Source organism: Tiliqua scincoides, chromosome 4 (genome assembly GCF_035046505.1).
Source record: "Tiliqua scincoides isolate rTilSci1 chromosome 4, rTilSci1.hap2, whole genome shotgun sequence".
Taxonomy (NCBI): domain Eukaryota; kingdom Metazoa; phylum Chordata; class Lepidosauria; order Squamata; family Scincidae; genus Tiliqua; species Tiliqua scincoides.
This window is the reverse complement of record NC_089824.1, coordinates 80,066,934-80,085,170: the sequence shown is the minus strand read 5'-3', so window position 1 is coordinate 80,085,170 and position 18,237 is coordinate 80,066,934. Positions and strand designations below refer to the sequence as shown.

Below are 18,237 nucleotides of genomic sequence, written 5' to 3'. Positions count from 1 at the left end.
ATCAGTCCCAGGGCCCAATCCTATCCCATTTTCCAGTGCCGGTGCAGCCATGCCAATGGGGTACGCAGTGCATCCTGTGGTGGGAGGTAGTCACAGCAGTCTCCTCAAGGTATGGGAATACAGCAGAACATCTTTAAATTGAGCACCCAAGGGACTGAAGGAAATTGGTCAACACAGGGAGTTGGTCAACACACGGGGGAAAAAGGCATTTACATATTATCATGTTTAGCTCCCAGGACAACAAATGCAAGGCCAAGTTATTATTTAGATTGGATTTTTAAAAAGTTTTATTGCAAATATCTATGAGAGTTGATGCTCTTGTGATGTTTACTATTTATATCAGAGGTGCTCACACTTTTTTGGCTCGAGAGCTACTTTGAAACCCAGCAAGGCCCGGAGATCTACCAGGGGGGAAGGAAGCGTCTGACAGACACACTCTTTAATGTATGGAGCCCCTGCTGGAGTCTAGTCAGTTTCATCAGTTTTGTTGCTGCATGCCTGAAGAGCTAAAGTGTCAGTTTCAGTTTAGTGTCAGCTAAATATGTCAGTTTCGTCTAGTCACTAGACGAAACTGACATATTAACAGTTTGGAGAGACAGGGCTCCGCGATCTACTCATTTTGCCTCGCGATCTACCAGTAGATCGCAATCCACCTATTGAGCACCCTTGATTTATATCATTAATATGTATATCAAGAGACAGAGAATAAACAGCCCACAATCAGTGTTTTTAAAAACCCCTGAAAATTCATAAACTTAAAAAAAAAAAGTTAAAAAAAAACTTGGTTTCATAGCAGACAGGCAGACCAATGCTATCCCTTGCCAGCCCATAGCATGTAGCATGTTACATAGCCCCAACAGCTAAACAAACAAACAAACACTTTTTTACTTAGGCTGCCTGGCCTCCACTGGGTCTCCTCAGATTCACTAAATGCCAGAAGGTGTTTGATACTGTCTCTCACTAAAAGCTGTTGAGAAAACTCCACAGTCAGGGAATAAGGGGACAGGTCCTCTCATGGACTGGGAACTGGCTGAGGACCAGGAAACAGAGAGAGGGTGTCAATGGGCAATTGACAAAAAAGGTGGAGAGAGGTGGAAAGTGGAGTGCCTCAAGGATCTGTCCTGGGACTGGTACTTTTCAACATCTTCATAAATCACCTCCCTGCTTATCCCTGTTTCCCAGTCGACAAGTTTGTGGATGACACTAAACTTTTCTGAGTAGTGAAGACCAGAAGGGATTGTGAAGTGCTCCAGAAGGATCTCTCCAAACCGGGAGAATAGGCAGCAAAATAGCAGTTGTGTTTCCATATAAGTGTAAAGTAATGCACTGGTGATGGGAACCAAAGTGAAAGGACAGTGGCTTCACTATGCACAGGCAACCTCATGTCCCTCACAACTTGGTACATGTCCAGGTACAATCAGCAGCCGGCGCAGGTCTGTCAGCTATGTGCAGTGTGCCCATCTATAAAAACCCTTTCGCACATGCTCTAGCAAGCGTAGGGGAGGGATTGTTGCATGGCTTCTTGCTATTCCAAGATGGGACAAACCAGACAAAACACAGGCCCACAGTATCACGTTCAGTGGACAACTTACAGAGGATAAATTAATACTCTGTGCAGTTGTCAAAGTGGTCAAGATACAACTTACGGAGATGGTCAATACAGAGAGGTTGGTCTCCCATAGTGTATATGCAGTGTCTGTCCATACTGTGCAAATTAGGTCAACTTAAGGAGGTGGTCAATATAAAGAGGTGGTCAACTTCGGAGGTTCTACTGTATTTGTTCTTTTACCTTGGGGCTGCATTGAGGATGCACTGGAGCTGGAAGGTTGGATAGGATTGGGCCCCCAGGGGTCTACAGTGGTTCATCCCTAATCTAAACACATTTTTACTTACCTCTTGAATCTGCGCTTTTGGAAAAAATGAAGATAACTTTTGTCTGTGAAAATGTAAAGAAAGTGCATTCAGACAGAGGACTTCATATTATACTTTACCAAATGCTAACAAAACCACCTGAACTAATGTTAAGAGTTGTGGCAGGGATGGCGAGAGGTAGCAGTGACAGAAATGCCTGAACAAGATTTTGGAAGGAACAGAGATCCACAACTTGTGCCAGCCTTCCCATGGAGCTGCCTGAAAGCCATATGTTAAGTTGGGGGGTGACAAATTGATATGGGGTGCCTCACACCCCATGTCTATTTCCCATTCCCTGTAGCCTGTTGGAGCCACTCCAGTCAGTGCTCTGATTCACCTCCCACTCGCTTTCAGTGAGCAGGAAGAGGATCTGAGCAGTGGCAGCCCCCTTTTTCTTCTCCGGCACTGCTGGAGAAAGAAAGGAGGTGGGGGAACAAAACAAAACCCTGCTGCAACTGCCTCCCTATTCATCCAGCTGCTTAGGAAAACAGGCAAGTGGGCCAGGAGATGGAGAGGCAGAGTATCTTTTCTTTGGCTGTTCCTATTGCAGGCTCTTTCCTTGACATGGGTCCTGTTTGTAATGAACTAGCTAGAATGGTACATGCTGGCCAAGGAAGGATACTGCATCAAAAACAACTGAAGGGATGGGCTCAGCTTGGCTTGGCTCCCTTTTTATCCACCCAGGAGGTTTTGTTGTTGTTTTTGTGGGGGAGGGAAGCAATTCTGGGCTGTTTTGGGCAGCACTGAGTACTGGCTGGGCCTGCCTGCAACCAATCAGGGCCAACAGTACTGCAGGCCACACTAGAATGTAATGTTACCCCAGTGGCTCTTTTGAACTGGAAAGACAACTTTCAGGAAGGTAATCAGACAGAACAAGCAACTGCAGGAGGGGAATAGGCATCGTATGCGTATTCCAAATTACCTTGAGCAGCTTTCCCTTCCACTGAGTTCCAATGAAGGCTTGCCAGGGAGGGGGAAATAAACTCAGAATAGCTTGGAATAGAGAAGTGGCAGGTGGAAAAAAAAGTTAAGACCCCTCCCACCTGCTTCTCCAATTCCAGTTGCCCCTTGTAAGCTGCTTTTTGTGTGGGTAATGTCACATGTAATTATGTGTAACATCCAGCTTGGCCCTGCTTTTTGTGTGGGTAATGTCACATGTAATTATGTGTAATATCCAGCTTGGCCCTGAAGTAGATTAACCTCTGGTCAGTTTCAGTTTAAGGGCCACTTCACACAACACAATTTCCTACAGGAAGGATATAACTTCATGAAACAGATCTGTATACTGTGTAACCTATAACAAATGCAGACATACCACTTCACTTACATGGCAGCTGGAGTCTGAATTATATAATGCTACTTACACACCCAATTCTTTCACCATAACAGTGCTTTTTGTTGTGCCAGCTCTTGTGAAAGGGTCCACTATATGACTCCCTACCAATATGTTTTTGACAAAACAAGACTTTTGAGGTCTGCTGAATATTTCTGTGTTGGCCTGAGGAAACACATGTGAGTGAAATCCCTTCACAACAACTTCCAATGGCACCTGCCTCCATGTGTGATTCATAGTCTCACCCCATACCAGATGCATAGCCCAGTTCAGAATGAACAAAAATGCATACAGAAATGTGGGAGGTGAAAGCATGCTGGCAAGAACCACAGTGCTTCAAAATCCCAGCCCCATTCTTCACATGTCTACAGTGGCACATATCCTTCATGGGGGAGAGACCATCCTTGAGATTAAGCATGCTAGAACTACCATGCTCTCCCCCCACCCGCCCCCCGCAATTATTGTATTTGTCTTTGTAACTTTTGGGCAGGTGATTGTAAAAAGTGATTCCATGAAGAAAATTAGCTATATGAACAAATTGGAATTCGTAGTTGGTTGCATTAACCAATAACTACTTAGACTTTTATTAGTTACTGGCATTCATGGATGCATATCAAACATAATTTTACTGTACAAAGAATTTAGAGTATTTTGGTACTGTGCAGATTCTCAAATTGCTTTATAGCATTTATGATATGGTAATAACTGTGCCGAGATCACACTGTTGTATGTACCATAAAAATACATTGCAAGAGACATTCCTGTTTATATGTTTTGTTAAGATATTGGAAAAAGAAGGGGGTAATACTGGGGCTATCTCCCAGGCACTCAGGCCCAAATATCACTTTATTTATCTTTTTCCAATATCTTAACAAATATTCCCTGGGGATTGCATCGCTGCTTTAGCCCCTCTCCTGCACATACTTGCCTTGGGTCTCAAACTCCCCCTTTGAGAACCAAGGCTTTATGAGGCATGTGTGGAAAGGGGGAACCTAGAACAGCAGTCTTGTATCTTCTCCTCTCATCCCGTAGTCAAGTTTCATTAAAGAAGATGCATGCAATGACATCATTATGCTGAGGATTGTTGTTTTTCCCCCACCCCATTGCAAACAGCCGCCAGTGAGGTGTAGTGGGAGAGAGCTACTGATATCTCATCAGATATCACCTCTGAAGAAATGTGATCAAGTGGAGTTGAAGGGAGGCAGTGGTTGCATATTCCTCATAATGACTGGGTATCAAAGGAGCTCTTCTGATGTAGCAAAGAAAGAGGAATCACCTCTGAGTTATTTTAATCTCGCTGACAGTGGGCCTAGCACAGTTGCATGAAAAAGAGAATGCTTGTAGATTTGCAAGCAACATGAACGCCTTCAAAACTTTCCTCTTCTTGAATCTGAAATATATATGAAGTTTACCTCAGTGTTCTGATTTTCTTTCTGAACTTCTTAATTAAATCTTCCAAATTCTTGTTTCTTTTCTCTAAACTGTCAATAAGAGACCATTTAACTGATTGGTACATTTTCCCCCCCAGTTATTTGAGGTACATTGTTAAAGAATGCATAAAACTCTATGCTGTACACTATATGCTGTATACCACAGGTGCTACTGTGGTGGTACTCAAGACCAAACTGTTTTTGTCAAGCACTTCATTGGCCAGGACATGCTGGTGTCCCCCCTTTTTAAAGTCACAAGGGGTAGAATTTGGATTGGGACCATAACATATGGGAAGAGGGGACATTTAATCTTTAAGTAAACCAGTACAGATCTTCTCATAGGCTTCTATTTCTCTCAGGAAGAAAGCACTATATTATGTATTTTGGAACCTCCATTTTGTTTTCCTTTCAGTTGATTGTGGTAGAGCAGTGCTAACGACATAGAAGCAACCTGGGTTTCAGATAACTTTGATTATTATATTATTATTACAATATTATAATTAATTATGTATTTAGAACAGGGGAGGGCAAACTTTCAACTTTAGGGTTCCTGGACCTTTAACAACTGTGTAGGAGAGAGAATTTCAGCAGGTGCAGCTTGTCATCTGTGAGGTGACAAGCTGTACCTGCTGAATTTCCCTCTTCTATACAATTATTAAAGGTTCAGGATCCCTATAGTTGAAAGTTTGCCCACCCCTGATTTAGAACATAATTGAGAGGAAGCAGTTTGGGACAATTCTGAGAGGAAAAATGAGAGCCTTTAAACATCTTTTTCTCCTGAAACTTCTCCCGCCATGCTGCTTTTATCCACGTGATTCCAGATCACTGTGAAGAAATAAGCACCTGAAATACTGGCAAGGTAAAAGCAGCTCTCTCTCTCTCTCTCTCTCTCTCTCTCTCTCTCTCTCTCTCTCATTTTCCTCTAACTACAGAGAGAGAGAGAGTTGGCAGGGAAAGGGTTAAGCATTCTCTTCCATCTGGCCTGTACTTTAAGTCATCATCAGGGCTTCTTTACATGCAGGTGCCACTTAATGTGTACCTTGTCTTAGACCATCATTGAAAACGTGTCAGGTGTGAATCCAGGAAAAAAATTAAGCCTTAGCCTTTGCCACTTCAGGCTGTTTCAGAACAAAAGCAACCCAACTTACCACTACAGTGCATGCAGAGCTGAACACTTTCTCCTTAACATTCAGTAACTAGTTATTGCTGAAGCAGTCATTCCAGATGAATATGATGTGACTGGTATGGCTTTATTAAACTACTGTTATGTGCTTAATAACAGTCCCAATATTCAGCAGAGCAGCTAATTTGGAGTGGCTGTGGCATTTGGCAATTTCTATAAAAGCAGACGTGCCAAAACTCCAGATTACATGTGGTTCAATTGAATCAAGGAAGTGGTTCCTCTATCCCATAGGTTCTCAAATGTTATGTTCCTGTGACCCCCGGGAAAATATATAAATTTACATGACCCTCTCTATTATAACTAATTTCAACTCACTCTTTGAAAACCTCTGGAGTAAGACAATTGGTCCATCTAGCTCAATACTGCCCACAGTTACTGGCTGCAGCTTCCCAGGGTTTCAGATAGGGTCTTCCCTGATCCTATCAGGGATTGAATCGAGCTTTTCCAGAGCTTTGCAACCCTTTTCCAAGCTACTCATAGGGGTTGAAATCCATACTTCGGGAACCCCCTGATATAGCCTAATTTTCTAAGTGTCGGACTTGTCTCTTACTATGTTTTTTTTTTCTGGAAAGTACACAACAGGTTTTAAAAGGAATCCAATAGCAGCATTATTACTTCCTTCTGTTAAAGCTTTCTGACTTGCATATATAAATCCATAGACTGGGACATTTCTAATATATGTTCATAAGCACTGTCAATATCGTTTCTAGTATACATTCACAAGCACTGCCAGCTCTCTGGCAGACAGGCATCCTCCAAGATAATTTCTTTCCATTTCCTCAATCATGTTGGGGAAATGGAGAGGGGGAATGATCTCAGCACTTAGGATGTCTTCCCTCTGCTCCCCATAGCTATAACTTTGCAGAGGGGGAGATGCCATACTGGGATGGGTTGGCAAAAATGGAGAGGAGTGATTGGAGGTCACCTTTTCCTTAGCATTCCAGCAGCACTGAGGGCCAGAGCTGCGCCCTCCCCATCCAGGAGGCAGGAGGTCTGGTCTAGAGGGTAGAGCCTCCATTAGCCTGAAGATAACATCAGAAGGTCGCCAGTTTGAGGACACCTGCAGCTCCCTGAATGGCGAGACCTTGAAGCAGCTGACAAAGTTGAGCTGAGTGATTCCACCTGCTCTTGGTGTGAGCAAGAAGCGTCTTGGCTGCCCTCCATGTGAGAGATGGAGCTCCTTGGCAGCCTGCGTGGGAGAACTGGAGGCCAGAAGTGAGACCAAACCAGGAAGATCCATTCTGAAATGTTGTTGGTTCTTGAAAGATCATAGAACCTCTATGATTGTAAAAATCCCCTTGAGGGATTTAGAAATGCCTGCCTATGTAAACCGCCTTGAATAAGAGGAGTAATCCGATGACCAGAAAGGCAGTATATAAATACCTAGTTATCATCATTATTATCATAATCCACTGTTGGGTTTCCTCAGAGGCTCTTGAGATTGCACAGGCCTCTAAGGAAGCCCAGGATAGAGAGAGAAGGCAATGATGATGCAAGTTGATTAGCTGAGTGCCTGCTTATTCCTCTGCTGCCTGCTTTGGGGAGTTTCAGGGGACAATTGGGTGGACCCATGGGCCCTCAGTCTGTGCACCATGTGGCCAACTTCTGATACGTTTCCTGTTCACAAAGCAGTCCTGTGACAGTGCGGAGTGAGAAAATGGGAAATGCATCATCATACACCATTGCCTTTATAGAAGTATAATGCGAACCAGATTCTTGCCCTCATTATATTTTAAGCCTTTCATAGATGAACACCACACACACACACACACACACACAAAACCCCAAGTTCCATATGGGAACTCCATCATCTGGAAAGGTTAAAGCAATTAGTCAAAAATAATAGGGTACTTTCTGATCAGTATTTTGGGAAGCCCAGGAAGGCTGAGTCCATGTGACTTCATCAACTGTTGCTGTTAGGAGCTCTCCCTCACAAATGGTTGCCCTTAAAGAGCACCTTTTGTGGGGGATAGCATGTTATTTGTGTATAGCCTTTTCAAGATGTTCAATTAAACCCATAGTTCAGCATTCAGGGCACCAGCAAATGCACTATAATTATATCTGCATGCTGGTTGGCAAGATATAGACATGGTAGGTGTGGGGTTGGCCAGGTTAGGTATTGGCTGAGGGTCCATGCCTATTGGATGGCTCACCTAGTCAGGCAAACCCTTGAACCCTTAGTACCTGTGTCGGTGTTAGTGCCCAGTGAACCATCAGGAGGAAGGTAGAGAGTTTCATTGGGGACTAGTGCAGGACTTTGCCCCAGGGTGTTACTGGCAGTGCTTTTTAGAACATGAATAACATACATGCACAAGGGGGAAATGCAACTGTGTGCAGGGATCCTGTGTTGAAGCTAATCACATGTCTGTGTAATTCAGCAAGGACCAAGATTACCATTATTTTTCTGCAAGGATTGAGAGCTTTGTGTTGTAGGGTTGCAGCGACAAAGGGGCTGACCTCATGAGTCCCCCTGGACAAAGAAGGAACTCAAAGATGGAAAGATAGCTATCAAACAAGCCCTTAAACATGCATGGAGGAAGTAGCCTTGACAGGAGCAGGACAAGGGAGCCAAGCTGCCTTTCTTTGGCGAGAGGGGGTTAAGGGTGCTTAGAGAAGTGGCCCAAGAAGTTTGCTTGACTGGCCTGCACTGGCTCAGAAGTTCAGCAATGCTCAGAGAGAGGGAAGGTAAACAGCCAGAAAGGAAAGAGGGTTGCAGTGGTTTACCAATCCTTGGTGCCACCTGGCACAGTGGTTCTCAAAAGAGGCTGGCATGGGGTGACTGCAGCAGCAGCAGATTAATGATCCACAATGAACCATCATCAAGGGAGACATGATTCAGGAAAGGATTCAATTTGGACAATGAACAGATCAAGCAACACAAGGCTCTGAAGGCAAGGGTTTTTATGGATTTTTGTCCCATATAATGTATGGGATTCTTAGGTGGGGTGACTCAATCAGGAGGTCCTCTACTGTTATAGTTAAGAATCCCTGCTGGATTCAGCTTTTGTTTTGCCACACAGTTGATGGTGTGGTACTTAGTTGGATTGTTTCCCAGACTTGAGCTCAATCATGCAATTGGTGTGGGTCATTAGAACAGTATTCTTCAGCCTTGGGGTCAGGACTCCAAAGGGGTTGCGATGCCTCAGTTGTGAGGTTGCAGCAACTTACGGGAATGAAAAAGGTTGAAGACCAATGAACTAGAGCACCACCAGGTAAAGGGGGATGCATCTGGTGTACCCCTTCAGGGATGAGGAAACAGTGTCCCAGTCTTGCTCAGGTTCTTAGCAATTATGCTAAAAGAGCTTGCACTAGGCCAGGCTTCATGGTAACTTTTTTGCTCTCTCTAATAAGAATATCTGGTTACAGGGAACAGTGCTTGGAAGGCATTACAGGGGCAGAGAGTGGGCAGTGATAGGGACTGGGTGAGAGGATAGGGTCCCGGGAGGGGGGCAATTGATGGTGGGTCCTCAGTTTCATACTTGGTTTGGGTTGTGGCATGAAAAAGGTTGAAGACCGCTGCATTAGAGGTGTGAAGACTTTCCTTTGTCTTAACAAAAGTTTTTTTTCCAATCTTAGGAGTCCAAGGAAGTGGCTTGGGTTATAAACCATTACATATGCTGTTCCAACTCGATTTAGGGAATACTGGAGGTATGAGAACTCCCATCAACAATTAAGTAGTAAAACAAGCTATTTTCAAATTTGGAGAGTTGAACTTCATAAATCAATTAAAGAATAAACAGAAATAATATACTGACTAATGATTGCTCCAAGCAAACTGGTGCTGGCAGTGGATATATAGATGTAGTCTATGGGTACTAAGGGGTCTATGGGAAGAAATAGACCAATTAATACAAACTGATATGTAGAATTTTTGTAGAAAATTTTTTGGATTATAATAGATCAGTAGTTTATGGTACAAAGAAGCAGGCTGCATAGATATAATTGTGCTTAGCAGTTTATGAACATTATTAAAACAGAGATAAACCTTAAATTCCTCCCCCCCCCCAATTCCCCAATCCATCCATATTTAGATTGGTTTGATCCATGGTTAGATTGTGAACCCTTTGAGTATTTGATGAATATTACTTTGAAAATAAAAAAGGGACATAATCAACCTACTATGATATTTGGGAACTGGCTTGCTCAAGTCTTTGATCAGCACATTCAATGATTTCCTCGTATGATTTCACCTTTAAAATAAAATCAGAAAATGACTGAGGGCAGTATGGTAAATAAAACAGTGATACCTTCATCAAAGCATAGTTTTCTTGTAAGAGTATTAACAAGGTATGTGGACCATTGCCTATATAAGCATTGCGTACAAAACTATATGCCAGCCATCATATTCTTCTAAATCAATGGTTCCCAAACTGGCAGGTTGTGACCCATGAGGGGAACTGAAAGGAGGCCATTCCCCTTTAAGGGGAGTCACCCAGAAATAACTACGATGATGGCACTGCTGCTGCTGGGATCAAGGGCTTTATAACATAACTAGGGGATAGTGCGAGCCATTTGGAGGATGTGGGGCCTCCCTGCTGCTCAGAAAGTCTCCTTACTGCAAACATGACCCACTTCTAGTTTGCAGTTGCAAACCCAGAAGTGGGTCACAATGTCAGCAGGAGTCCCCTGCACCCTCCAGATGGCCAGCACAACCCCCCAGGCATGTTAAAAAGTCCCTTGATTGCAGTGGCAGCACAATCAAGTGGCAGCACACAGTGGGTGTGGTGCAGTTGCTACCCCCACAAAACCTTACATATGAAGCTGCAAATTATTTGCTGGCAGTGGCTGCAACTGGCCCAGCAGCAGTGTGATGTTCACGCTGTTGCTGGACCTTTAACCACAGCAGAATGCTTGTCCCACTGTCATAAAAGACCTGTAGAGATTGAGCTATAGTTCTTCAGATCATCATCAATGGCTAGTGCATCCCCAGTAAATTCTCTTACTAACTGAGGCTACAATCTTGAACATACTTAGATGGGAGCAGGTCCCATTTAATTGAACAGAACTTACTTCTGAATAGACATGCATACAATTGTGTTGTGAAAGAGCATATGGGACAACCATTCCTAATATGATGCAATTAGAATAAAAAACTGGTTCCAATGTGGATTAATTTCACATACATACATGTATGTCCCCAGCAGGTGTTTTTTTTCCCTGGAATGTGGTTCAGGAAACAGTAAGTGGAGTCTGCACTTCATTCTAAGTGGTGCTCCTGATTAGGTTTTTACTTTCAGGTTTTGTTTTAGGCAAGTTGATAGTCTATGAAGAGCTTCCAGAGACATCTGGCCATTGCTGGAAGTAGAATGCTGGACTCGATGGACCTTCATCTGAACTACAAACAAATTCTAACATTTTCAGCTCCTTATTGCAAGAATTATGTTTTGAAAGTTATCAGATTTACCCAGGGTGACTAGATGTCATAACTGCAATTGAGGACAAGGCCCCCCAAAATGTAGGATAAGATAAAATAAAAGCTAAACATACTCAAATTGATTTCATGTGTTTAAACATTATAATTCTTATTAAATTTAAAATTATATTACAGATAATTTTTCCCATATAATTTATTAATTACATTACTTTGAAACTGACTGTGTGATGTTTACCAACCAAATCAGACTATGCCTGCGGTTTTAAAACTCTTGGAGTTTGAAACCCTAAGTAAGTCTTTGTGGGGACAGGGGGGAGGCAGCAGGGGCAGGGGGAAGACAGCAACATGATCCCCAGGATTGCGTCACTCAGGGGGCTGCAGGGACTGGGGTGCACCCTCCAGTCCCTGTGGCAGCCATCCCTGGGTGTGGGGAGCCATGCGTGAGCACCTGCAGGGCTCCCCAGGTCAGGGAAAGGGAGAGTGGAGCGATCTGCTCTGCCTCCGCAAAAGCGGAGCGCAGGGCTCCCCGCACCCCCCAGGAGGCTGCAGGAGGCTTGGGCAAGTGTACCCAAGCTTCCTGTAGCCCCCCTGAGCTGCGAGATCCTGGGGAAGGGGAAAGAGACCTGGGCCCTCAGGCCCCAGTTTGAATACCACTGGACTATGCTATCAACATATAAACCTTTTGTGGTTTAATAGAAGGCTAATTTTAGAATCAGAGTTTGGACAAATCAGGAATTGCTACCTGTACATGTTCTGAAAACTCCCAGCTTTATTGAGTTCTGCTAGGGGATTCATATTCAAATCAATCCTCTTCCTGGAATTAGCACATCAACAGCTGGGACCACTCCCAGCTAGGAGCTTGTCTTTTCCTAACCCCTAAGATTTGCAAACCAGTTTGCAAACTGGTGACCAGTTATGCTGGACACCAGAAAACATGTTGATTTCAGTTCTCTCCTGGGGGGGGGGGAATACACACAGCAAAGCTACAAAAGCCAGCCCACAGGGAAAAGACAATGAAGGACATTTAGGGCACAAGCCTAACCAGGTCTACTCAGAGTCCTATTTTGTTCAATGGGGCTTACTCTCAGGAAAGTGTGGTTAGGATTGCAGCCTTAAGCTCTTTTCCCAGATACCCCTACATGCAGGAGGCTAAAAAGGAGGGCAAGTCTGACAAAAGGAAGATGTCTTGTCACCCTGGTTTACCAGCCCTGTCAAAATAACATCAACATGCAGTTAATGCTCATACCTTGCATGTCAAGCTACCTAGGTCGTTCTGTAGCTTGTCATTTTCTCCAATGGCCTTTTTGCAAGCTGCTTCTTTGGATGTCAAATTACTTTCCAGTTCTTTAATCTGAAAAAGACAATACTTAGCCAACAACTATTGTCGAAGGAGTAGCCATACTCCTTGGTTCCATTTTAATCCTACTCCTCCCTGTGAGTGAACTTCAGCCTGGCCTTCAGTTGCCTACATCAGCTTTTCCTTGGGCTTGTTATGATTGCCTCTTGGTGAGGTCTGAAACCTATGAAATCCCTCAGGTCTTGTTCACAGGAGAAAGTTACAGGCGCTGTACCTGATGTAGCCTGTAGGTGTGTAATTCTGTTGTGCTCCATGTATCCAAGTGGCAGGTGATACTAATTGCAAACCCTGTGCACCTGAGTTTGGGCATGGTTGTGTGTATAAAAGCAGACCTGCAAACAAATGCTCTTGGGGCATAGGAGATTGTGGAGTTGGATGTGTGTTGCTGTCTGCTAAGTTGCTGTAAATATCTCCTGTAAATATATATACCTTGGTGGTGGAACCCAGCCTTTTTGTTTGGCGTGGTTATTTGCAACTGATGAGCCTCCTGTGGGACAGCCTTGAGCATCAACTTCAAGTTTCTACTGCACAGCCATTTGTATTGCTCTGCTGGAAACTCCTACACTCCACAACACCTCTCTCTTGTCCTCCAAGTCACCCCACTCAAGATTCACTTTTAAAGCATAATCTTTCCTCAGCTGTTCTAGCTCTTTATCAACTCCTCCTTTGCTTCCCCATCATTACTTTTCAATTACTAATTCACCCTCCCCTTTTCAGACTTAGTAATCATTTCAATAGACCATATTATTGTTGAGTTCTCCACACTGCTTAGCTAGCATATAACTAGTACCAAAAGTGCTCAGCAGTAGTAGAAGAAACCATACCAGTAGTTTTTCCTGGGATATATCCTGGGAGGTTAATGCAGTCAAGGAGGTGCCCACTTTCATTTTTTTTCCTTAAATGTGAATACCTCTCCAATGAAATGAGCCAACATTAATCAGAACATGGATTGTCCTAACTGACGAATCTGGTTTGCATGGGGCCTATTTTGTTTCAAAGTTCTAATCATCCTGAAACTCATTTGTGTGGAAGTGTCCCAAGGAGTTCATCCAGAGATTATTCCAGGAGCACAAAAGCTACCCTGGGTGTCTTTTAAAGCAGGCTTCAACTGGTTCTTTATCTTTAACTGCTGATTGTTACTCTTTGTGCTAAAAACTGATCATCTGGGACATCTAAGTTTAAGGTTTTTCTATTGAACATGTAAAAAGGAATCAGACACTGAATTTTCCCTTAAACCTTCTGAAAAGCTTCCAAAGAGTCTTAAACATATAAGTTGTGCCTCATTATCTACTGAGGTGCCATTCCTGAGCCCCCAGTGGATTAAAAAAAATCAGTGGTTACCAAATAAGTGAAAAAAAAGCTTTAAAGACCCACTTCCAGATTTCTTGCTCCTCCACTGTCACTCCAGAATGCATTGGTATAGGTGCTATACCACAGTTAGCCATTAGATGGGATGAATGAAATTTAGTGGAATGAAATTTTAATTACTTAACAGCACAAAGGTGGAAAATTGGATTTTGGTATTTTTTTTCCTTGTTTCAAGGCATTTAAAGGTAGACCTTGGTATCTGTGGTGAGCCAAATCAGTGGATACTAAAGTCCTGCCTGTAATAAGAATTCCAATTTTCTGAAAGCAACAATGCATCCACAAATTATTCCCAAGCCCTCTTCCTTTTGTCTCTGATTTTCCTCACCGCAGTATGGAGTTCATCACTTTGCTTATGGTATTCATCCAGTTTTGTTTTCAGAAGATTTGGTAGATCAGTGCCATTATCAGATTCCTCTTGGCCATTCTCTGTATCCTGGGAATAAATAATATCTATTCAGGCTTTATTTGAAAATTTGATTATGCTTTTGATATGTTTACACAATACAGGCATGCCCCCATCTCCACAGGGGATCTGTTCCATGTTAACATCAAGAAGCTTACTGGGAGAAGTTTTCTTGTTTAAACAGGTTGCTATAAGCATTTAAGCTTATAGTGCTACAAAGCAGGCTGCCAAAAGCCTGAATGCTGGATGAAACTCGCTCTGAAGCGAAACAGGAAAAACAAAATAAGAGGTTAAAAAAATTGTTATATGAAGATTGCTCAGTGTGTTTGGAAAATGGACTTCATCAGGGACATTAACATTAAAATGAATGTTTAACATAAAAGATATTACACTGAATGAAAAGTGATAAAATTAATGTCTGCTTGCAAGATATATGATGTCATATTGCATTGTAACTCAGAACATGTAACAATCAGTGTTCATGCATCACCATATAACTGGTAGGATCCACATTTTCAAAGAGTAGAAGAATAAATGGATAGTTTTAACAAGCAATAGGGCATTACAGTTATATCAGTACCCACTGTTTCTTATCCAAAGGTAATAGGTTTCATTTGTTAAAAACATTTTAAAAACAGAATGCTAGATTAGAATAAATGCTCTAAAATTAACTCACAGGATAGTTTAATACAAGAAACTGAGTAAGAGATGGGATCAGCTCACAATGGTTAATGATAGATATAATTAAATAATTCATATAAGGTTATAAAGCAAGTAGTATGTTTCCACTTTGAAGCCTCAGAAATGAAAAAAAAAATGTCTTAACATCTATTCAAGCAACCATAAAGATTTTTAAAATGAGTTTCTGAAATGATATATAGATTGCAATCCTATGCACACTTATGTGGAAGTCCCAGTAATGGCTACTACTCTGCCCACACCTCCAATCCAAACCAGGATCTTTTAGGGTCAGGAAGAGCTGCTGTGTTTGCCTTGAATTAACAACCACAACCAGAGTTAAAACCAACCCTGCATGATAGACTGCTACCACCCTTTATAGCCAGTCCTCAGGCTAAGGGGAAACAATAAGCCTTTGGGCATGCCAGCTGCTCAGAGGAGAAAAGTCTTGAAGCCCAAGAATTTCCTCCCTTCCTCATCACTGGCAAGAAACAAAATAAAGTGATGTCAGTAGTGCATTTAGTTGCCCCACACTCAGTAACCACACACTGCTGAATGTTAAAAAATTTATTTAAGAATAAGAGAAAGATATAAGTACTTAAGATCTCCAGAATATGGTTGGGAATTATACAGAAGCAGACAGAAAACAAAAGCTTAACTCCTAGCATACAAGACTTACAGCCCAATCCTAACAAAATCTAACCCCCACCAGTGCAGCCATGCCACCAAAGCACACACTGCATCCTGTGGAGCAAGCCTCTGCTGCCCTAAAGAGTCTACTTGGACCTGAGCCAGCAATTTTGCTAGTATAAGTCTGAGTGGAGCCAGGTAAGTGAATCAAGGCCAGAAAAGGGGATAGGGTATCAGTGGGGTTACTGCTGCTGCTAACTGCACCTTCCCACCCTCAACACACACCCCCCACTCTGCCCAACCCTGTTCCACCCATTGGTCCTTGCACCAACTTACCAGCACTGGAGCACCTGCAGAGGTTGCTGTTGCCTGGTTGCCACCACTCACCATCTGCAGCAGCAGCAGCAGCCAAGCGGTGCTGTATGGTGCATTATGTTTTGCAACAGCCATAAAGTGCACCACACCACCAGAATATGCATTCTGACAACACAGCCACTGGGTAGGATTGGGATGTTATTCTCACTTGGAACCAATGTCTCTGAGCAGCTGCAGAATGCCAAAAGTTCTTCCATCAGCATAGCTGATAATCACGCTGGGCCATCAGGAAGATCCTTTGGTCCCTCCCAAACCTGATCTTTATACATAGGAAGGCAACTTCTTCTGGTCAATCAGACCCCAGAACTCCCTGAAATTATCAGAAGGCTTATACAATCTGTCTGAGAATAGCTTCTCTCTCTCCCATGGATAAATCAAGGCTGTAGCCAGTTTGTAATTAGGATTGCCAGGTTTGTCTTGAAGGCCTCAGCCTAGATTACACAGGTGTTTCTTCTAAGAACAATTCCAAGTAGCAGCTATTCCCACAGTAGTGGAAGTCATAGGCTCCCCCCTCCCCCAGTGAATCCCCTAAGAGCTTAAAGATGACTCAAGTGGAGTTTGCAGGGATCTTCACAGTTTCATTGACCTCTATGGGGCTTACTTCTGAGCAGACAGGCATACAATTGTATTGAATCTGTTTTGGTCATCTTGAATTAGTCTTCAGTGATTCCAAGTGAGCAATTTTTTCTTGCATTCTGTCTGTCAGTATCACAGAAGGCACCTGTATTGATCCTTTATAGTATACAAGTTGATTTAAATAAACTCTCCATTTATTTGAAGGCAAAGATGGGATACAAATCTCTTAATTAATTAATTAATTAATTAATTAATTAATCAATCAACAATTTAACAGGCAAATATCTAATTAAAAAGCTTTAATTGTGTTTCAGCCCTCATTATTACTTTTTCCTATTTATTATTCTAAACATATGTTTCCGTAAAATAAAACTATTATGGACTGAGTGCTAGATAAATACAGGTAGGCCCCCCATATCCGCGGATTCCCTTATCTGCAGATTGGGTCTGGGGGGCCCCCTGTGTGTGCCCCCTCCACAGGCCAGGGGAACTCTGGAAGCCCAGCCCTCCAGAGGCTTCCTCTTGCATCCTAATGCCTTATAAAGCATTAAAAAAAATCACTTCCAGTTTTAAGAAAAAATTATGAAAAATCAGTTGTGTTTTTTTCATACTAAGAGTCAATCTGAGCCCGGCAGAGACCACTGGAAGACACACGTGGCCTCTCTGGGCTCAGAAGATCCGCTGGTGGTGGGGGAAGCAGAGTTCCCCTTGCTTCCAGTGGGTTGGGGGTGCATTCCCTGGTATCCACAGTTTCACTTAATTGCAGGGAATTCCAGAATGGAATCCCTGTAGATACCAGGGCATGCCTGTACTTTAGAATCATCTATTACATCAGGAGGAATCTAAAATACTTCCTTATTAATGGAAGGACGTGCTTTTGAATAAATCCACAATAAAACAACCCCTCAACCACCTTTCTTTTGATTTCTTTATTTTTTCACAGTATAGTTAAACTCACGTCGCTAGCATAGTCTTCAGGAGACTTCCCATTAATGATTAACTCCCTTATAGCTGCTATGTTCTTCTTCTGTTTCTGCAACTAAATATTTATAATGATAAATTATAAATGACATATTGAGAAAGTCAAAAGAATACATTTCACTCAGGCATTCTTTTAACTATAAATCCTAAAACAATGCTTCAAAGTAATACGTATAAAAAGATATCCCAATAACGGCAACCGTTAACCATAATATTCAATCACTATACATCCTACAATGTACTTTTATTGCCCTCAACAGAGTGTTCCAATTCTTTGGGCATTGTCTATGCTTCAGTTTATCACAATGTATGACAGAAAGTGATTGAATTTTATGGTTAAAGTTTACCAATATTGGATTATATGACCAGCAGTATACAGAGGAATCTTGTAATGTCCATTTGCTGTTAACACTGAATTCTCATAAGGACAAATTGATGAATAGTCTGTAGTCCCATCAAGAATAGCTGGAAATGGTATCCTTGATGTGTTTATACCTTGAGAATCATGAGAACATTCATGGAGCTTTTCTCATTCTTTGCATCAGTTATTACAGATAATTAGATTTAGTAATATTGTCGAATGATTCCTTTTGTACAGACATTTCAGTTCTCTTATCCAGTGGGTGTTGCTGGAGTCC

General features: G+C 42.5%; 1 protein-coding gene across 1 annotated transcript in view; it reads right to left on the bottom strand.

Moving 5' to 3' along the window:
- The window catches only part of CAGE1 (cancer antigen 1), a 42,891-nt gene that overhangs the window by 794 nt on the left and 23,860 nt on the right, over window positions 1–18,237 (bottom strand). The window contains exons 10-14 of the mRNA XM_066625597.1: window positions 14,282–14,389; window positions 12,478–12,582; window positions 9,977–10,047; window positions 4,657–4,725; window positions 1,894–1,936 (exon numbers count right to left, since the gene is read on the bottom strand). Coding sequence (XP_066481694.1) covers window positions 1,894–1,936; window positions 4,657–4,725; window positions 9,977–10,047; window positions 12,478–12,582; window positions 14,282–14,389 — 396 coding nt within the window. The remainder of the gene's footprint in view (window positions 1–1,893; window positions 1,937–4,656; window positions 4,726–9,976; window positions 10,048–12,477; window positions 12,583–14,281; window positions 14,390–18,237) is intronic.